The sequence below is a fragment of the Cetorhinus maximus genome, chromosome X (assembly GCF_964194155.1).
Source record: "Cetorhinus maximus chromosome X, sCetMax3.hap1.1, whole genome shotgun sequence".
Taxonomy (NCBI): domain Eukaryota; kingdom Metazoa; phylum Chordata; class Chondrichthyes; order Lamniformes; family Cetorhinidae; genus Cetorhinus; species Cetorhinus maximus.
The window spans coordinates 4,385,590-4,401,290 of record NC_135917.1 but is presented as its reverse complement, the minus strand read 5'-3'; the positions used below and the strand labels follow the sequence as shown (position 1 = coordinate 4,401,290).

General features: G+C 39.3%; 2 protein-coding genes across 8 annotated transcripts in view; both read right to left on the bottom strand.

Moving 5' to 3' along the window:
* Window positions 1–15,701, bottom strand: part of cdk2 (cyclin dependent kinase 2) — a 434,240-nt gene that overhangs the window by 95,349 nt on the left and 323,190 nt on the right. The gene's annotated exons all lie outside the window — the stretch shown is intronic.
* The window catches only part of ikzf4 (IKAROS family zinc finger 4), a 160,434-nt gene continuing 146,321 nt past the window's right edge, over window positions 1,589–15,701 (bottom strand). For 3 of the 7 annotated variants that reach the window (XM_078534577.1, XM_078534572.1, XM_078534575.1), the window contains 3 exons: window positions 11,482–11,631; window positions 4,365–4,499; window positions 1,589–3,144 (listed from right to left, as the gene is read on the bottom strand). In XM_078534577.1, the coding sequence (XP_078390703.1) occupies window positions 2,420–3,144; window positions 4,365–4,499; window positions 11,482–11,631 (1,010 nt within the window). In that variant the 3' untranslated portion in view covers window positions 1,589–2,419. The remainder of the gene's footprint in view (window positions 3,145–4,364; window positions 4,500–11,481; window positions 11,632–15,701) is intronic. The other 4 variants (XM_078534578.1, XM_078534573.1, XM_078534576.1 and 1 more) reach the window with 2 other exon arrangements.

Sequence of the window (15,701 nt, the reverse complement as noted above, 5' to 3'; positions counted from 1 at the left end):
AAAATCAACAGAGTTTGCACTGGTGTCTTGGAAACTGATGATGTCAGAGTTTCCTTCTTTATAAAAATCTATTAACTCCACAAAACCGTCCTTTTGGAACAGCAGAAGAACCTATTAAAGGTATTCCATCATGGCTGTGTGCATTCATACAATATCCTTTATTAAAAGGCAGACATTGTAATATTTTCTCTTGCCTTTCTTCTTCCTCTCCCACCGCCCCCCGCCCCCCCACCCCTCCCCCACCCCATCCCTAAAGAAAAACTTTCCAGTGCCTCACTGAAATGGAGTAGTTGGCAATATCCAACCCTCATGAGACGTTCCATCCAGCACGCAGACAGAGAACTGGTTACTATTCATCGTGAATGTGGCTGATGTGGCCCAGTTCTGGGACTTGAGCTGACAACCACAGGAGTGTGAAACATCTGAATTTTTATACTACAGAATTTTAAAATTATAAATATGAATGTTGACAATATTTAAAAACCTCAACATTTGGGAAAGTCCTTTCAATAGATAAGAACACATTAATTGTTTAAAATATATTAACCCTCTTCCTGCAACCATATTTGGTCAGAACTAAAATATTTATATTATATGATTAAAGTTTTAAAAACTGCACATTCCTACATAACACTCACACTTCTTCACAGCTTCCAATACAAATGCTGCTCCAGTGTTGGTGAGCACGAGCACAGATGGCTACCTCTCCTCAGAGTGTTAAGCACTGCAGTGTTTCAGCCAAAAACTAAAGGAACTCAATATGCACATGGTAGTTAATGAATTGGAATATCGACTTTAGAGAAGGTTTGAACTTCAGACAGTACACATATTAACTGTACTGCCAGGCCACAAGTCAATATTTTATGAAAACAGGGCACTGGCGCTCTTAACCATGGAACATACTGAGCAATAGAAACTATCATGCACCAATAAGTTTGTGCGTTTTGTTATGTGTACACTGTCTAAGTGGTTGGCTACACTGCAACATCATCAAACAGCTATCTTGGTGGTGAGGGGGAAGGGGAATAGGCAAATATTACCTATGGCCATTAGCCACCAATTCAAAGCCTCTTGTAACCCAAGGTTGCATCATGGTAGTTGTTATATCCAGTAGTGAGAACGAGGTAGTTTGGATTACCTATGACACTAATTTCATAAATTGTCTGATTTCACGACAATAGCTCATTGAATTCCACGCATCCCCCATGGCTTGATGGCCCTGCATATTGCCAGGGTACTCTGTGGCTCGGCAGACAGGCTGGTCACTTTGCACAGGGCAAGATGGTGCATTGGTTCAACAGGGATTTGACAAAGCTCACCACACGTACAGGAGGCAAGTGAACATGTACTATTGACAGAGTTTGAATTTGTAACCACAGTGACAAAGGAGGCACATTCACTACTACATTATTGGGCATCTTCAAATTGAAGCAGTTAAAAACTTTTGTTCTTCTAAAAAGGTTAATCTCGACAACAAATCCCTCCCCTCCTCCCCTGTTCCCTCCCCCCTCCCAACCTCCCCCCCACCACCCCCCTCCCCCCCCACCACCCCCTCCCCCCTCCCAACAAACTTCCATAGAATCTGGCTGGACACTTTAAATTATGTAACCGGGTAGCCAAGTCACAATACTCTGGGATTAATCCACAGTTTTTGAACTGGGACTTGGAAACAAAAAGTGGGCAAATCATATCCTTTGTCATAAGTGTCAAAATTGCCAAGATGTTCAAATAGTTTAACCCTTAAGCTCATTAATGTTAAAAATGGGCATTTGTAAAATCTCATATTCCAAAGACAAATGTCGCTAAGACATAAACATAGTTAGTTCTCTTTGATTCATGTCATTCGGATAAATTACTTTTATTTATCTAAGAATTCATATGATGCTAAAAGGGTCACCAGATGATTCCCTTCAAAGTTACACATGGTCTTCAGAATTTAATAACAGTTGAGCTCTCTGCTATCCAGAAGGTTAAAAAAAAACAGATGAAGCCCATTGATTAGGGTGCTTTGGTAGGAATAAAAATCTCATTTTCAATTCATCCCTGTTAAGGAAAACCCACTTATACTGCCTTATATACATAAATAAACCAGTGCTCGAAATAAAATGTACCATAATCTGAACCTTCATTAACTGGCATCAACTGTAAAATTGGGCTCCTAGAAATATGGACTGCTTTTCTCCACTGAAGTTCAACTAAATACAATTAAGGTTAGCATCTTTGGGTCAAAGATGCAACAAAAAATTTCAGATGGAGAACATATAGTTTTAATTGGAAAATAGAGCCAAATTTAACCCCAGTTTGTTCTGTAGATTAATCCCTGAAAACAATTATCTTGTCCAACCCTAGTAAGAACACCTCCTTCTTTAGATGAAGCCAGCGCAAGGGGAGTAGAAAAGTGTAGTCCATGTGGCCCTCTCTAACTCACTTTGTGCTCTCCTCGGACAATGTGAGAGGAGAATTCGTACCGATCCTGGCTGTGGTGGCCGCAGATGTTGCACTCAAAAGGGTCTCTGAATCCATGGCAACCCATGTGAATGGTAAACATTACGTGGTCAAGAAAGAGAACCCGGCAGTGGTTACACTTATAGGCCTTAACTTGTTCTCCATCTTCATTTAAGACTCTTAGGACCTCTTTGGCTGAGCTTTGAGCTGCTTTGGCAGATGATTGGGGCTCCTGTGCCTTTGGGTCCTCTTTGGAATAGGCCGGGCTTTGCCTTGTGGCATAGTTACTAGGGAAAGTTTGGGCATTCCTGTCTTCATGACTGCTTTCTGTATCTGTGGAATCATGGCAGCCATTGCTTGGAGACACTCCAAGCTCTACCAGTTGGTTTTTTGCTCTAGAATTCAGATGTTCTGGCATGTCTTCATGACCTTCTGCTGCCTCTCGACTTCCCTGTGCCTCAGCTCGGCTGTGGATGGGATGCACATGGGAGTAGACAGCACTGATCACTGGCGTGATCTCCGGCGTGCAACTAGTCATGGGGAGCCTTGGAGGCCTCATTGCTTCTGTTCCTAGATAGGACAGTGCACTGCCCAAATTCTGGTCCATGGGGTGAGGAGCCATCATCTCTACATCCTTCTCAAAATTGGAGTTCACCTCAAAGTGAACATCAGTTAGGTTGAGGCGTATGTGTTTATCACCTGAAAAGAAAGGATTAGGATTTAAAATCAGAAAAAAAATCAGTAATAAAAGGGAAGTTAAAGGTAAATTAATTTACAATTAACCACTCTACTGCCCCCCCCCAACCAACTCTGTTAGATTAATATACTGTAAATAAAATCAATACCAAAGTTAACAATTCTGGTTTCAGGAATTGTAACAATTGAAATTGTAATAAAATTTGAAAAATTACAATGTCAGCTGTGCAATTAAAAGAAAGATGTTCCAATATTCATTCAGAAACATGTATGGCCTTCAAGACAACATCCTCTTGGCATTATATTGACCTAGTTGAAGTTCAGGATCAAGGATTGTCAAACACTTGTTGGACTGTATGTTTCATCATCATAATGAAGACATCAGGAAAAGCATATTTGCAATCATGAGCTTACAAAGGAGAACATTGCAATTTCTGACCAGTGAAATATGGATTTGCCAAATTTAGACAGTAAGTCAGCAATGCAACTATGAAATAGCACCGGAACAAAAATAATCAAAACTCTAAATAAAACCTAAAACAACTAGAGAGAGATTTCACACCTGTACCTGCCAGTGATAGTAAACCTCAAAAATAAACAAGATTCCTCCCAATTTAGGAATCTCAAATTCCTACCCCAAATCCAAACCTATTTTGTTTGGACAGTGGATGGTTTAAATACCCCTTTCATTTGGATGGTAAATATTAAAATTTGATTTGTTCACCAGAGAATTGAATATAACCATCTCTAATTTAGGGGTGGAATAATCAAGACCAACACAAGAACTTTCAAGGTTCTCAATCTGAAATTTAAAAATGATGCATAAAAAGAAAATGGAGCCCAAACCCAAACAAGAAAATCCCATGACAAAATTAAGTTTTTACTTTTGTTAAAATTTGCAGTTTTGTTGAAAATTATGCTGCACACACACTAAGAGCCATAATTCTGCATAAAATAGTAAAGCAAAATCAATACTATATGCGGCCAGATCACCACAGTGGATTATGCAGAATGTACTGGATCCACTACCATCAAATGTACCACCCAATTTGCTCCTTATAAGGTTGAGATCCTTCTTTAGTTGCGAATAGAGGAAAACATTTACGTTGTCATGGGGACAAGCATGTGTAAGGACGAAGACATGGAAAAACACAGCTGTACAACAACCTAACCCTTCATTGTCCTTTTGGGGCATTTAAAAAAAAATACACAGAAGCTCTTACCCACAAATTTCTGCGGAGTAGATCTTTTTCGTTTTGCAATGGTGTTAGCAAGCCTATCTATAAAAGAAGGCCTGTCAGGGGCTGGCTGAAGGATATGGTCAGGCATCACATCCATGTCACGGTTCTCCTCCCCTGCTGATGAGAGAAAGCACCCTAAAATCTGGTGATCAACTGATGCACATTGTACAGGCAGCATTGGGAACAACAGTGGAAGTTGCTTTGAACCAGCTTTAGCGATCATTTTATACTGCACAAAAGTTTAAATTCTTGTTAACCAATTCACTTTGGCAACAAAAACAGAGCTCCAATACATTTTACGAGGCATTTTGCGCATTTGCGCCACAGTTAGAGACCAACAAACTGCCTATAATTCTATAGTTTTGCCAGCTCTTAAATGTAATTTTCCAGAAGGTGTCATACAAGCAGAATTCATTTTAGTTTCTTTCGAGCACGGTGCAGCATGAGGTATGCAGATTGAACCCTAAACTACACTGAGTGCACTCACAGCATTCACTCCATGTGGCATGCATTCTCAATGCAGATAAGGTCATTGATTTATCCTGTCCGAGTAGCGCCATGTCTTTAGCTAGGTCCTATGTGAAATAAGTCTGGACAATCTCAACCCAGTTTCAAGTAGCCGTGGGTCCACAGCACAAATCACCCCTAATTAGACGTTTATTGGCAATCTCAAAAAGGCCATAATAATTGCTGGAAAGTGAAAACTTTCTCACAGGTGGTCTTCTGATGCTGAATTACTAAAGAACAGAACAGGCTTTATCTGGGTGTACTAGATGCCGATACTGGATGACGAAAGTGGAAAGTGCTCCACGCGCCATATTGACATCTATTCACCCTGATGATAATGAAATTCATTTGAAATATTTAAATAAAATAAAGTTATGGAGGTTGAAAATAATGAGGAGAAACCTTTGTTTGCACCAAGTTATTTTACAGTCGCTATTCAGGACATTAAATTGCCACCAAGTTTCAAAATGTAAAGGAAGAGTATGAAAAGACTGGAATATCCAATTCTTATTGATAACAGCCTTACTGCTCCTTTTATCATTGACCTCCTGCCGCCGCCACCACCACCCCCCCCACCCCCCTCCAGGGCCTTTCCAGTTTCCTACAAAGTTGTGAATAAGACACTAACTGCAGATTTGCATTGGTCATGATTATTTATACTACAACTGCAAAACAGTGTAATTTGTTCCATCATAAATACAAAGTTTGGTTCTCCCAGCAGTTAAACCAATGATTAATTGAGTCAGGTCTCAGGGCTTGATTCCTGGTTTGGGCTGACACAGGGGAGTAGAGTGGCAGGTGGGGAACAGAAAAGGAAAAGACAGCCAGAGTTTCTGCTCTAAATCACAATCCCTGCCTTGATTCACATAAAGAACAGTCAACTAGCAAAGTATTCGATGGTGGCCAGCATCCACAGAGTACTCCAGCAAGGAGTCAATTCTTTCAGAAGTAGATTAGGGGATAAGCAGGAAAATTGGCAGGAGGGGAAACTCTATTCAATACTGGTTTAAAATACATTGTGAACTAGAAGACTTGACTTTAGGTAGTAAACAGATCTCTTATTTTCAGTATTCGACTGTTAACTTGGTACTGCCCATTGCATAGAGACACCAGTTAAAGTATTAAATATTAGTAATGGAAGACCTGGTCCAAAGTCTTCAACATGGTTATAGTGTAAAATATATATTCAAGACAAACACAGCTAATGGACCCATTCAACAGCAGATATTTTTCTGTGCAGTTGCTGTAACTTTGAGTGCGCTATTTTGGTGCTACTGATGAGTTGATCCCAATTATCATTTGATTTCCCCTACCTTCCTTCCCTCCCCAATCCTTACTCCTCCCCCAATTTTCTCCTGAAGGCACCACCTCATTCTGGGATATGTTGGGCATCAGATACACGTACTGGGGGACTTGTTCCTTCTCTTAAAAAATATATTTCGTGCACATTTCAAAGACAAAACCCCAGCATGTAACTTAAGTTATGTTGACAAAGGCAGCACTCCAGTACTTCAGCCAAGTGGCCATTTTTTATGCATAAGCCTAGATTGAATGTCAGTAGGCTATGTGACTGCCTTTACCCACAGAGGTTTGCTGTAGAGGTTACTGGATAGTAATCAGAAGCAGGAACCATGATGGATATTTCTACTTCCTGAATGAGGGTGAAAAGCTTAAAGATTTAAGCTGTACCATTAGATGCAAATATTGCATTATATTTGAGAGTCAGTTGGAGCTATACACATGCATTTTTAAAAATGTTGTGGCTTTTAGGCATGCATAAAATCAAAGTTTAAAACAATATGGTACAGTGGTGAGAAGTGCGTTTAATGGTCAGCTATAATAGTATCACCAGTCAATAGGGATATGAACCTAACCATTTGAATTCTACTTGAAATTAAGAAAGTTTTAACAGTTCTACTCTGAAAGGTCTGCACTTTTAGAGCTGGTAGACAGCGAACAAGTGGTGACTTGATTCCATGAAAACCAGCGATACAGCACTGCATAGAAACCAGAGCATACAGTAATCTCAAAATTTACATTTTATATGCAGAAATTGAGTAAGGCTCAGCAATACAAACTTTGCAAAGAAAGATATACAAGAAAACCAGTGTGAACTATCACAAAGTGACAGCCACAGGAACCTTCATAAAACTACTCATTCACTAGAATATGCTATTTAGCAGATTCCCAAACACTGTTATTGCAAGAGTTCACCATTATTAACAGCAAAACTAAGCCAGTTTACAGAATGCATTTCTTCACACTAGAAATGAGATACTAAATCTACTGCATAAATAGTTGTGAACTTGCATTTGTGGAAGTACCACAGCCCTAAAATTACTGTTTGTGACATGAGCATACAAGACCAAGTAAAATGGTTAATAACTCTGTTAAAACAGCGATATAAAGGAATATCACATTAACTCATTAAGCTTTTGCATACTTCAAAAAAAAAGTTATTTGGATGTTGGCAACACTGGCAAGGCAGCATTTATTACCCAGTTAAGTAGCCCTAAAGACATCAAGGATCTGTTATTGGGGGCTGGAACTGCATGTATTCCAGACTGGATAGAGGTAGCAGGCCCCTTTCTGACATCAGTGGGCCAGTTGAGTTTTTACAACAATCTGGTCACTTTTTTTCCTGGCAGCAGCTCATAATTTACTAAATTAATTCTCAAAATGCCATGTGGAATTTGAACTCATCACCTCAGGGTTACTCATCAAAGCCATAACCACTACACTACCATACCTCCAGATAATATCGCAAACAGTAATTTCTAGGCTTATGCAAAGTATTATTTGGTGTATTCAACCACACAGAACATAATCCTTTATAGTTCATTTGAACAATTACTTATGCAGCATCACATTTAATTTATTGTGTCGCCTCTTGCTTGTATCACAAGCTACGCCCCGCTCCCTGATTAAGAGAGTGGACAGACAAGTTAACATGCTCCCAAGTTTGATGTACAAGTGGCCCAGTGTGACATTATATTTCTGTTCCCATGGGAAATGCCTGGAAATGAGGAATACCTCATATTGGACTCTCAGGCAAAGAAAAATGACCTACCTTGCATAGTCTTCTTCATTCTGCGCATGATAGCATCCCTCACACACCATAGGAACTTGTCCAATCTGGATTGGTCCTGGTAATCACACTTCATTGGTCATGATACCATTGAGAGCACCCCTCATGTGACATCTTGCTCCCACATTGTATAAAAGGTCGAGGACTTGTGCAATGATTCTGTTCTTTTGGCCTGTAGTAACTTAAAAAAAATTCCCCTAAAAATCCCCCAGCCATCAAAACAAAAAATAGGTGAGGATAGTGGTGCACAACGAATGCTTCAACTCAAATAATGAAGACCCTAAAAAGTTAATTTTACTTCATTTAGGTACAAACCACAGGACTAGCATCAAAGCACCACCAACTTAGCAAGGGGGAAGACCCTAGCTGCAATGCTACAAGTTCTGCTACCAAAACAGATCCAAGGGATACCTGGATGTAGACCAAATCTCAAAAGTAACATCTGATAAACGTGCAAAGAGCAGACCAAATAGCTACCTTACAGATACTGCCAATAAAAAGCCTAGGAAGTAACACTGATTTACAAGTATGAAGCTTAAAATCAGTTTCAATGGTGGGTCCATCAGGTCATTAAGGACTACTTTAACATTCCAGTTAGGAACAAGGGGAAGTCTATCTGGACGCAAGTTCCATAAAGTGATAAGAAACCAGACCCAACTTTGAGAGATGAGGCCATGTGTACTCATATATACTCTAGACCCAGCTCAAAGCAATCTAGATAATCAGGATCATGAACCTCACCGGTGATAGTGGGGACAAAACTAGCTGCACATAAGTTTACAACAGAAAAGGCCATTCACCATATTGTTTCTGTGCTGGTTTTACACGATAACATAGGCCTGTGTCATCATCTGCTTGAAATATTTATCCATTTTTTTTCCTTAAAGGATACAAGATCTGTGCCTCAAACACCTGTTGCAAAGCATTCTATGTTCCAATGACCCGAAGTAAGGAAGTTTGTTGTGAACTTATTTTATTTCATTTGTTTTTAAGGGTATTGCCATCCCTGGCAATGCAGCATTTATTTTGGATCCCTATTTGCACCAAAGGCATTTATTCACACTGAAGGACATGGGTGAACAAGTTGAGTTTTTACAAGAATCCTACAGCTTTCACGTTCATTTTCTGCTGCGTGCCCACAAATTACGAACTGCTAAAAAATATCAATTACTTGCTGGACTGTCATCAGGGGACTTGGACGAACCAACCAGTTGTCTAAATATGAATGCGCACTACAATTCTAAGCCTAGGTCCCCACAATAATTGAAAGGTGCTTCATAAAGAATCTGGAAGGATAGGAAAGGCCGAAAGAGAAGATTCTGTACTAGTTAGAGATACCCGAGAAACTATTGATAATAGGGCCAATCCAAAAGTAGGTATCCTTTAGATCCATAGTTGCTAAATCTAAACCCAAAATGCATTGCTTGTTTAATATGTGGTAACCAAACTGAACTTTTTAGGATTTGATTGTTTTCCAAAATCCAATATGGAGTAAAGGCAATAAAGTAATAGGAGTAAAATTCAGTTATTTGCTGCTTGGGACAACATGCTTGATAGCCCCTCTAATTTAGGAGATTTCTTATTTTGGATACTGTCTTGATCACGAGTACCATGTACCATGCATGAAAATAGTTGAAACATCATAGTTCAAATGAAAAGGGTACTTTTGGATAACAGTTCCTAGGACCTTAAGTACTCAGGTAATTGCCCTATATGCTGTTGAAAAATACTGAATACACTAGCCTGAGTCAGTAGTGGTCTGAAAGGTCATACAAAGTCAATGATAGCTGTTCTGTTGATTAAAGAGGTGCAAGACAGAGGATGGATATTCAAATTGTTCAAACTTTTTTCTCCCCGATTCATGATATGATCCAATGGTTAAATTTGTGTTGACTTGCCCAGGCAGGTTCAACAGCTTTGAATTAACAAAATGGAAAATGTCCCCCTACCTTAAAGTCCTGAATCAGGTACAAACACTTATTGGAACCAATGAGAACAATAATCAGCTTCTTAATTTTTTTTTAAATCAATAATTCTTTGGTACACTCAGTCTCTGTGGAAATGTATTCTTTGCTGACAAATCCATTTTTTGCATCACCCATTTGGTAACTGGAACGAGGCTGGGTGAAAGGTCTTGCATACACAATTCCCCTTGCCCAACTGGAGATTAGCAATATTTAAAGGGGCTGCTCTCCTGAATGATTAAATAAAGATCTAACACAAGTCATGTACTAATTTTCTTCCCTAAATATTTGGCTAAATATTGCCAGATTTGCTAAAAATTGGTGCCATTTGGATGGTGTACAAATTCCACGAAATGATGTCACTAGTGACTTATGGCATTAAATGCCCCGCACCATAATTTTCAGGGACTTGTACGCTGCTTTAGAGACCCTTGCCGAAAAGGTTGAAGTGCCAATTATCACAGCACTGCACCACCACTCCCCAACCCCGTCCACATTAAAATCAATGGAGACATTGAGTCTGCTAAATTAATGCCATTTGGATTGCCACAGCCATTTAGACAATCACAGAGTGGTACTGGAGGGTTTGGAATCAGTAAAGTCAATCACTCAGCAGGCCCAAAGGTAGGACTTCTTCTAGAAACTTACTTGGAATCTCAATTAAGTAAAATAAGCATTTTGATAGCTAGGCATGTCAAATTTTTCTCAAATTTATACTCTATTAATATTTAGTGAGCTTATATAATCAAGCATAAATTACAACCAGTGACAAAATATGGTTAGGGATCGTATGCAGCTCCTGAGATAACCCTATACATTCAGGTCCCTAATTAACACTGATTTAAGTATCTACACTATACTCTGGTTTCAATATAATCTCATCAAATTAAATCCAACCTGGACATTCTATCCAGGCATACTGTGACCCATCCTCACATTATCAGATTGAAGCCATTAATCTGAATCAAGTCCCTGTTGAAACCTTGTCCTGTTCAGCTTCAGGGCTCGATACCCTCAGATATGCATCAGATATTGACCGGGCTGGTCCTGATCTGCCCCTTTGCTAGCATATTCTAATTACATTTCCAGCAAATTGTTGGCAAGTTTTCCACTGGAAGGTCAGGCAGATCAACAGTTTAACATGGCATTTGTTAATTGAATTATCTTGCAGATCCTGGGCCTTTATATAGAGTTTTATACAGAGCGGGGTTGTCACTCGTGGGGTGATGCTGATGAACATGCTAAAAACATGATTTCCCAGAACCAATCTTGTAGAGCTAAATTCTAGATTGGACAAGTTCCTGGAGTGTGTGAATGATACCTGAATGATGAAACACACTTTTTCAAACATCAAATACACAGCAATGTATCAGAGTAATGAGCAGCTAATCAGATAACTATGCAACACCATTATTATTATTAGGATATGTCACTGCTAGTCATATTCTCATTATCTGTTTCACTATCCTTGAGTAACTGTGGCACTGCTAGGTATAGTGTTTGCTGCCCAAGGCTAACTGTGGCATTGGTGGTTACAGACCTTGCTGAGTAGATGGTTGTGGAGGCTCAGCATTCAGGCTCTGTAGGTAGTTGTGACAGCGCTCCTTGTGCTCCTCCAATGAACTCTGCTGCTTGTAACTCCGGCCACAGTAATTACATTTGTAAGGCTTGCCAACAGTGGGAGAGGAGACTAGAAAGAGACACAAAATTATCAGATAAGCATTAGGTTATTCAAGATGTCAGATTTCATCTCTATGATGCCACATTGAATTGGACACAATACATGAAGTTAAAACAGAAAATGCTGGAAATATCAAACAGTATCTAAGAGACAGGCTAACATTCCAGGCAGAGACCCTTCATTTATATGCATTTGTTTGTTTTCAGATTTCTAACATTTTCAGTTTTCCCATCTCATCTCAGACAATATGTTCAGTTCCAGTGCATCACCCTAATAGAGTCTCCCCAAGCCACCATAATTCAGATATAGATATCACAGGAATAGAAAGGTGCCAGTTTTTTCTCCACAATGCTGACTTTTGACAGGTTAATGAGCAGTGTGTCAGAACAAGTGATATTTAATAGAATTGTAATGCTGTGTATGGAAAACCAATGGTAAGTAGTAGCACAAAGTAACTCAATGTGAAAAACTGCACCTCTGCAAATTAAACTGACTTTTAAAATCACTTTGCAGAGTAATGTACAATCCTAAAATTAAAAATACACAAGGCTCTGATTTTAAGGGAAGCATTTGCAATAAATGGAATCAGGCACCCGTTGCATCTTTCAGATAACTGAAATAGTTAACAGTGAAATGGAACAGAATCTGGGAGCAATGGCAGATTCAATTCTTGATATATCAAATAGCAAAAAGTTGGTTGAATATATAATTGTGCTACTAGGTCAGTAGAGTACAAATCAAATGTCTTCAGAGAGATCAAGGAAGGCAAGACAGGATGACACACCATAGTCAGAGGATACATCCTGTGACTTTGATTAGGGTCGTTTCTGCGCTTGTAGCAAATGCAGAAATGTACTTGAAGGAATTAAAATATGGAGCTGTGAGAAAGATGGGCACAGGTTTGGGAGGCAAAATTGGTCTGGAATTTCTGGTTGTGGCGACCACAAAACTGTCACCGTTGACTATCATTACTGTGTAAAACTGACAGCAACTTCTGGATATCTGCATTTAACCGCGCATGTGTGGACACCATAAGTTGCTGTCAGTGTCAGTAATACCCTGTTCCTCCACAAGATGCGCTATTGCAGTCTTTGCAAATGCAGTCTGCACATAATCAGCGATTTGATATGAACTTCAACTTTTTAATGTACTCTTCCCGCTGTATGAGCCATTGAAAAAGTTAAGTCTTGTTGAATGAGATGTTTTTAAATTGGCATACTAAGCTTTAATTACTAATTGAACAACCTTTCTGGTCCTGAAAATGCATTTTACAAGTCTGGATTGTCATTCCTCCATTCCATGATAAAAGTTCAATAGATTTTTTGAAATAATTTATTTTATTTGAAGCTTTTAATTTTTCAGCTTCGACCCTTCCCCATGTGTATGTGGTTCAATCATTTTACAGAAAAATAAATGATGATTAAAAAGTGAATGATAACCAGGGCTTATTTCCTGGTTTGCTTGGCAATTATTCTGATTGGTTGCTGAGCCTGCTTGATGACTTCACTGTTCCTGGACTCCAGTTTCCCCTATAGATGGCACTAGAATGAAACTGACATCCAAATAGTGGAAATCGATGCCAGAAAGCCCATTAGATCTTTGCGGGCAGTGGTGAAGGGACAACGCTTGCAAAATCTGGGCCATCACTTTCAAGGGCTTGAGAAGACAGGGAGATTGAAGATGGAGTGGAAGTTTACAAGGACAGAGTATTCAAGGGTAGGGTTTTTTGTGGGGGCAGCAATAATGGCAGCCATTTTGAATGGAGGGAAACTATATTTGAAAATAGGAAACCATTTATAATGGTAGCTAGCATGAGAGCCAGGAAGGAAAGTTGTGTGGTCAGCAGTTCAGTGACAATATCGTTAGGGGAGGAGGTCGTCTTATAGACAAATTAGGCTTGGACTTGCTGTTGGAGTGGAAGGGTGAAGGGATTAAGGAAATGTGTGGTTGTAGAGAAGCAGCAGCTGGGGATTAGTCAGAATGACCCTAGGGTAATAGATAATTTTGACAGAGGCAAATGAGGCCCAATAACATGAGATGTGGTCCAGCTAGATCTAATGATGGATGGCTAAACCAATTTTGCACCAGATACTGATCACTAAATGTATTTCTTCGGTTGAACCTATAAGACTTGTCTACTCGTTTTTTACCCACAGAAGCCTTTACTGTTTGTATAGCTTATCCAACATTATCACTATCCATCGATGCCAATTTTTAACAAACTGAAATTAACCTTTAGTCACTGAAAGCAGCAGCTTATACCAAAATGAAAAGTTAAGTGGAGAAACATTTGGGACACAAACATTATTTAAGGAGATTGCCATTTATACACTTGCTATGGTTGGTGTACCATACTCAATATATTTCCAAAGAAATATCAATCCTTCTGTTACAAGCAGTCAAGCTGCTTTCAGTAACTTGCACTTCCACCACCAAAACTACTTGTCCTACCTTCAAATATAGGTTCAATTGGTGTGGTAGGTAAACTGCTCACAAACACCTACATAAAAAAGAAACATGTACACTGACCATTCATATATAATATAGATACATCTGAACTACAGCAAGTACGTATCAATTATTTCTTCTCACTGCTCCCTGTACAATTATGTTGTCTTCAATGTCCTGGATCCTTATGCACCAGATTGATTTACCACTGTATACCACAGATGTCCCAATTCTTCCCACTCTGCACATCTATCCAATCAAGAGCGCAATAGCACAAAGAATTAATAGGACCACAGCTAAAATATTGATGCACTTCCATCCAAACTAGTTGAGCAATGTCACTGGAAGCTGATGATCCCCCACCTTTATATTACTTGGTTACCTTCGACAGCAAAAAGGCTGTCCTACTTAAATCACGTTCTTGTATCTTCTACAAATAATTGTTCTAATTTTAATTGAGAAACAGGGAGTGCTCGCAGTTGCAGTCAAACTGTAGAATAAAAGCCAAAAATGTCTGGGAGCTTTGCAGTGTAATATTGGCTGCACCAATTTATTTTTAAAACAAAAGTCATTGTGGGGTGAACACACCTGAGCTCCTTTGCTTTGTGCAGCATGAATGCTCTTGGCTGGAGAATTTCAAAATCCTGCCTCACAGCTAACTTATGCTGTATGTACATTGTGGAACCACTTCAGGGAATGCTTCAATAAGGCAATTGCAATTCCTGGTGATATAAAATTTATGTTTCAGGCCAGTTTCTACAGTATTAGATCTAGATTTTAAACAACCACATAGACACCCATTTTAATGGCCTAACCTCAACGAGCTTTTTTTTTCCTTGGGGTGGTGGCAGTGGTGGGAGGGAGGGGAAAGATAACAGGTTAACAACTTTAATGAACAGAATTATTCATCTCTTTTCTGCTTTATCAATAACATTTGTCACTTTGTACATATGGGCTCCCCATCACAGCCCTTTCAAAGGCACCCATTCAAAATAGAATGCTAATGTAGGCAGTTACACCATTTTTGGGAAATGGTCAATTTTATGTGCTCTTATTCATATCAGAAATTCTTTAGACAATTCAGTACTACATACTATCTTACCCATCTTTTTAAAAATCAAGTTCACAACCCAACTGCTCAGTTTTTTGAACCTTAAGTTTATACTGTCTTTTCCTAGCTAGATTGCAGTTTAGATTTGCAGTCTCCTGCAATTATCCTTATCTTAGCAAGAGAAACAAAATCCAATTACACGTGCAGTAGACTGAACAGGATAACAAACCCAGATGAATTTAACAAGTTTAGAATCACAACCTTCCCCTCTCCCAAGGCGGTGCAACATGTTCAGGGACCATGTGGTATACACCAAGCCAATTTGTTCTTCCCATTGAGTCTTCAGTCTTGGAGACATCAAGCTGTACTAAGATGAAAATAGAGGCATATACTCCTCTCTCTCTGTCCACTTCCCACCAGAGCAGATAAAATGCTGGAAATACAAGCAGGTCCATCAGTGCCTGAAAAAAAGACCGAGATGATGTTTTCCATTGTAAGTCCCTTTGTCAGTTCTGCGTATCCCCAGCATTTAGAGTTTTTATTTCAGATGTCCATATTTGGATTTTTGCTCCTCCACACC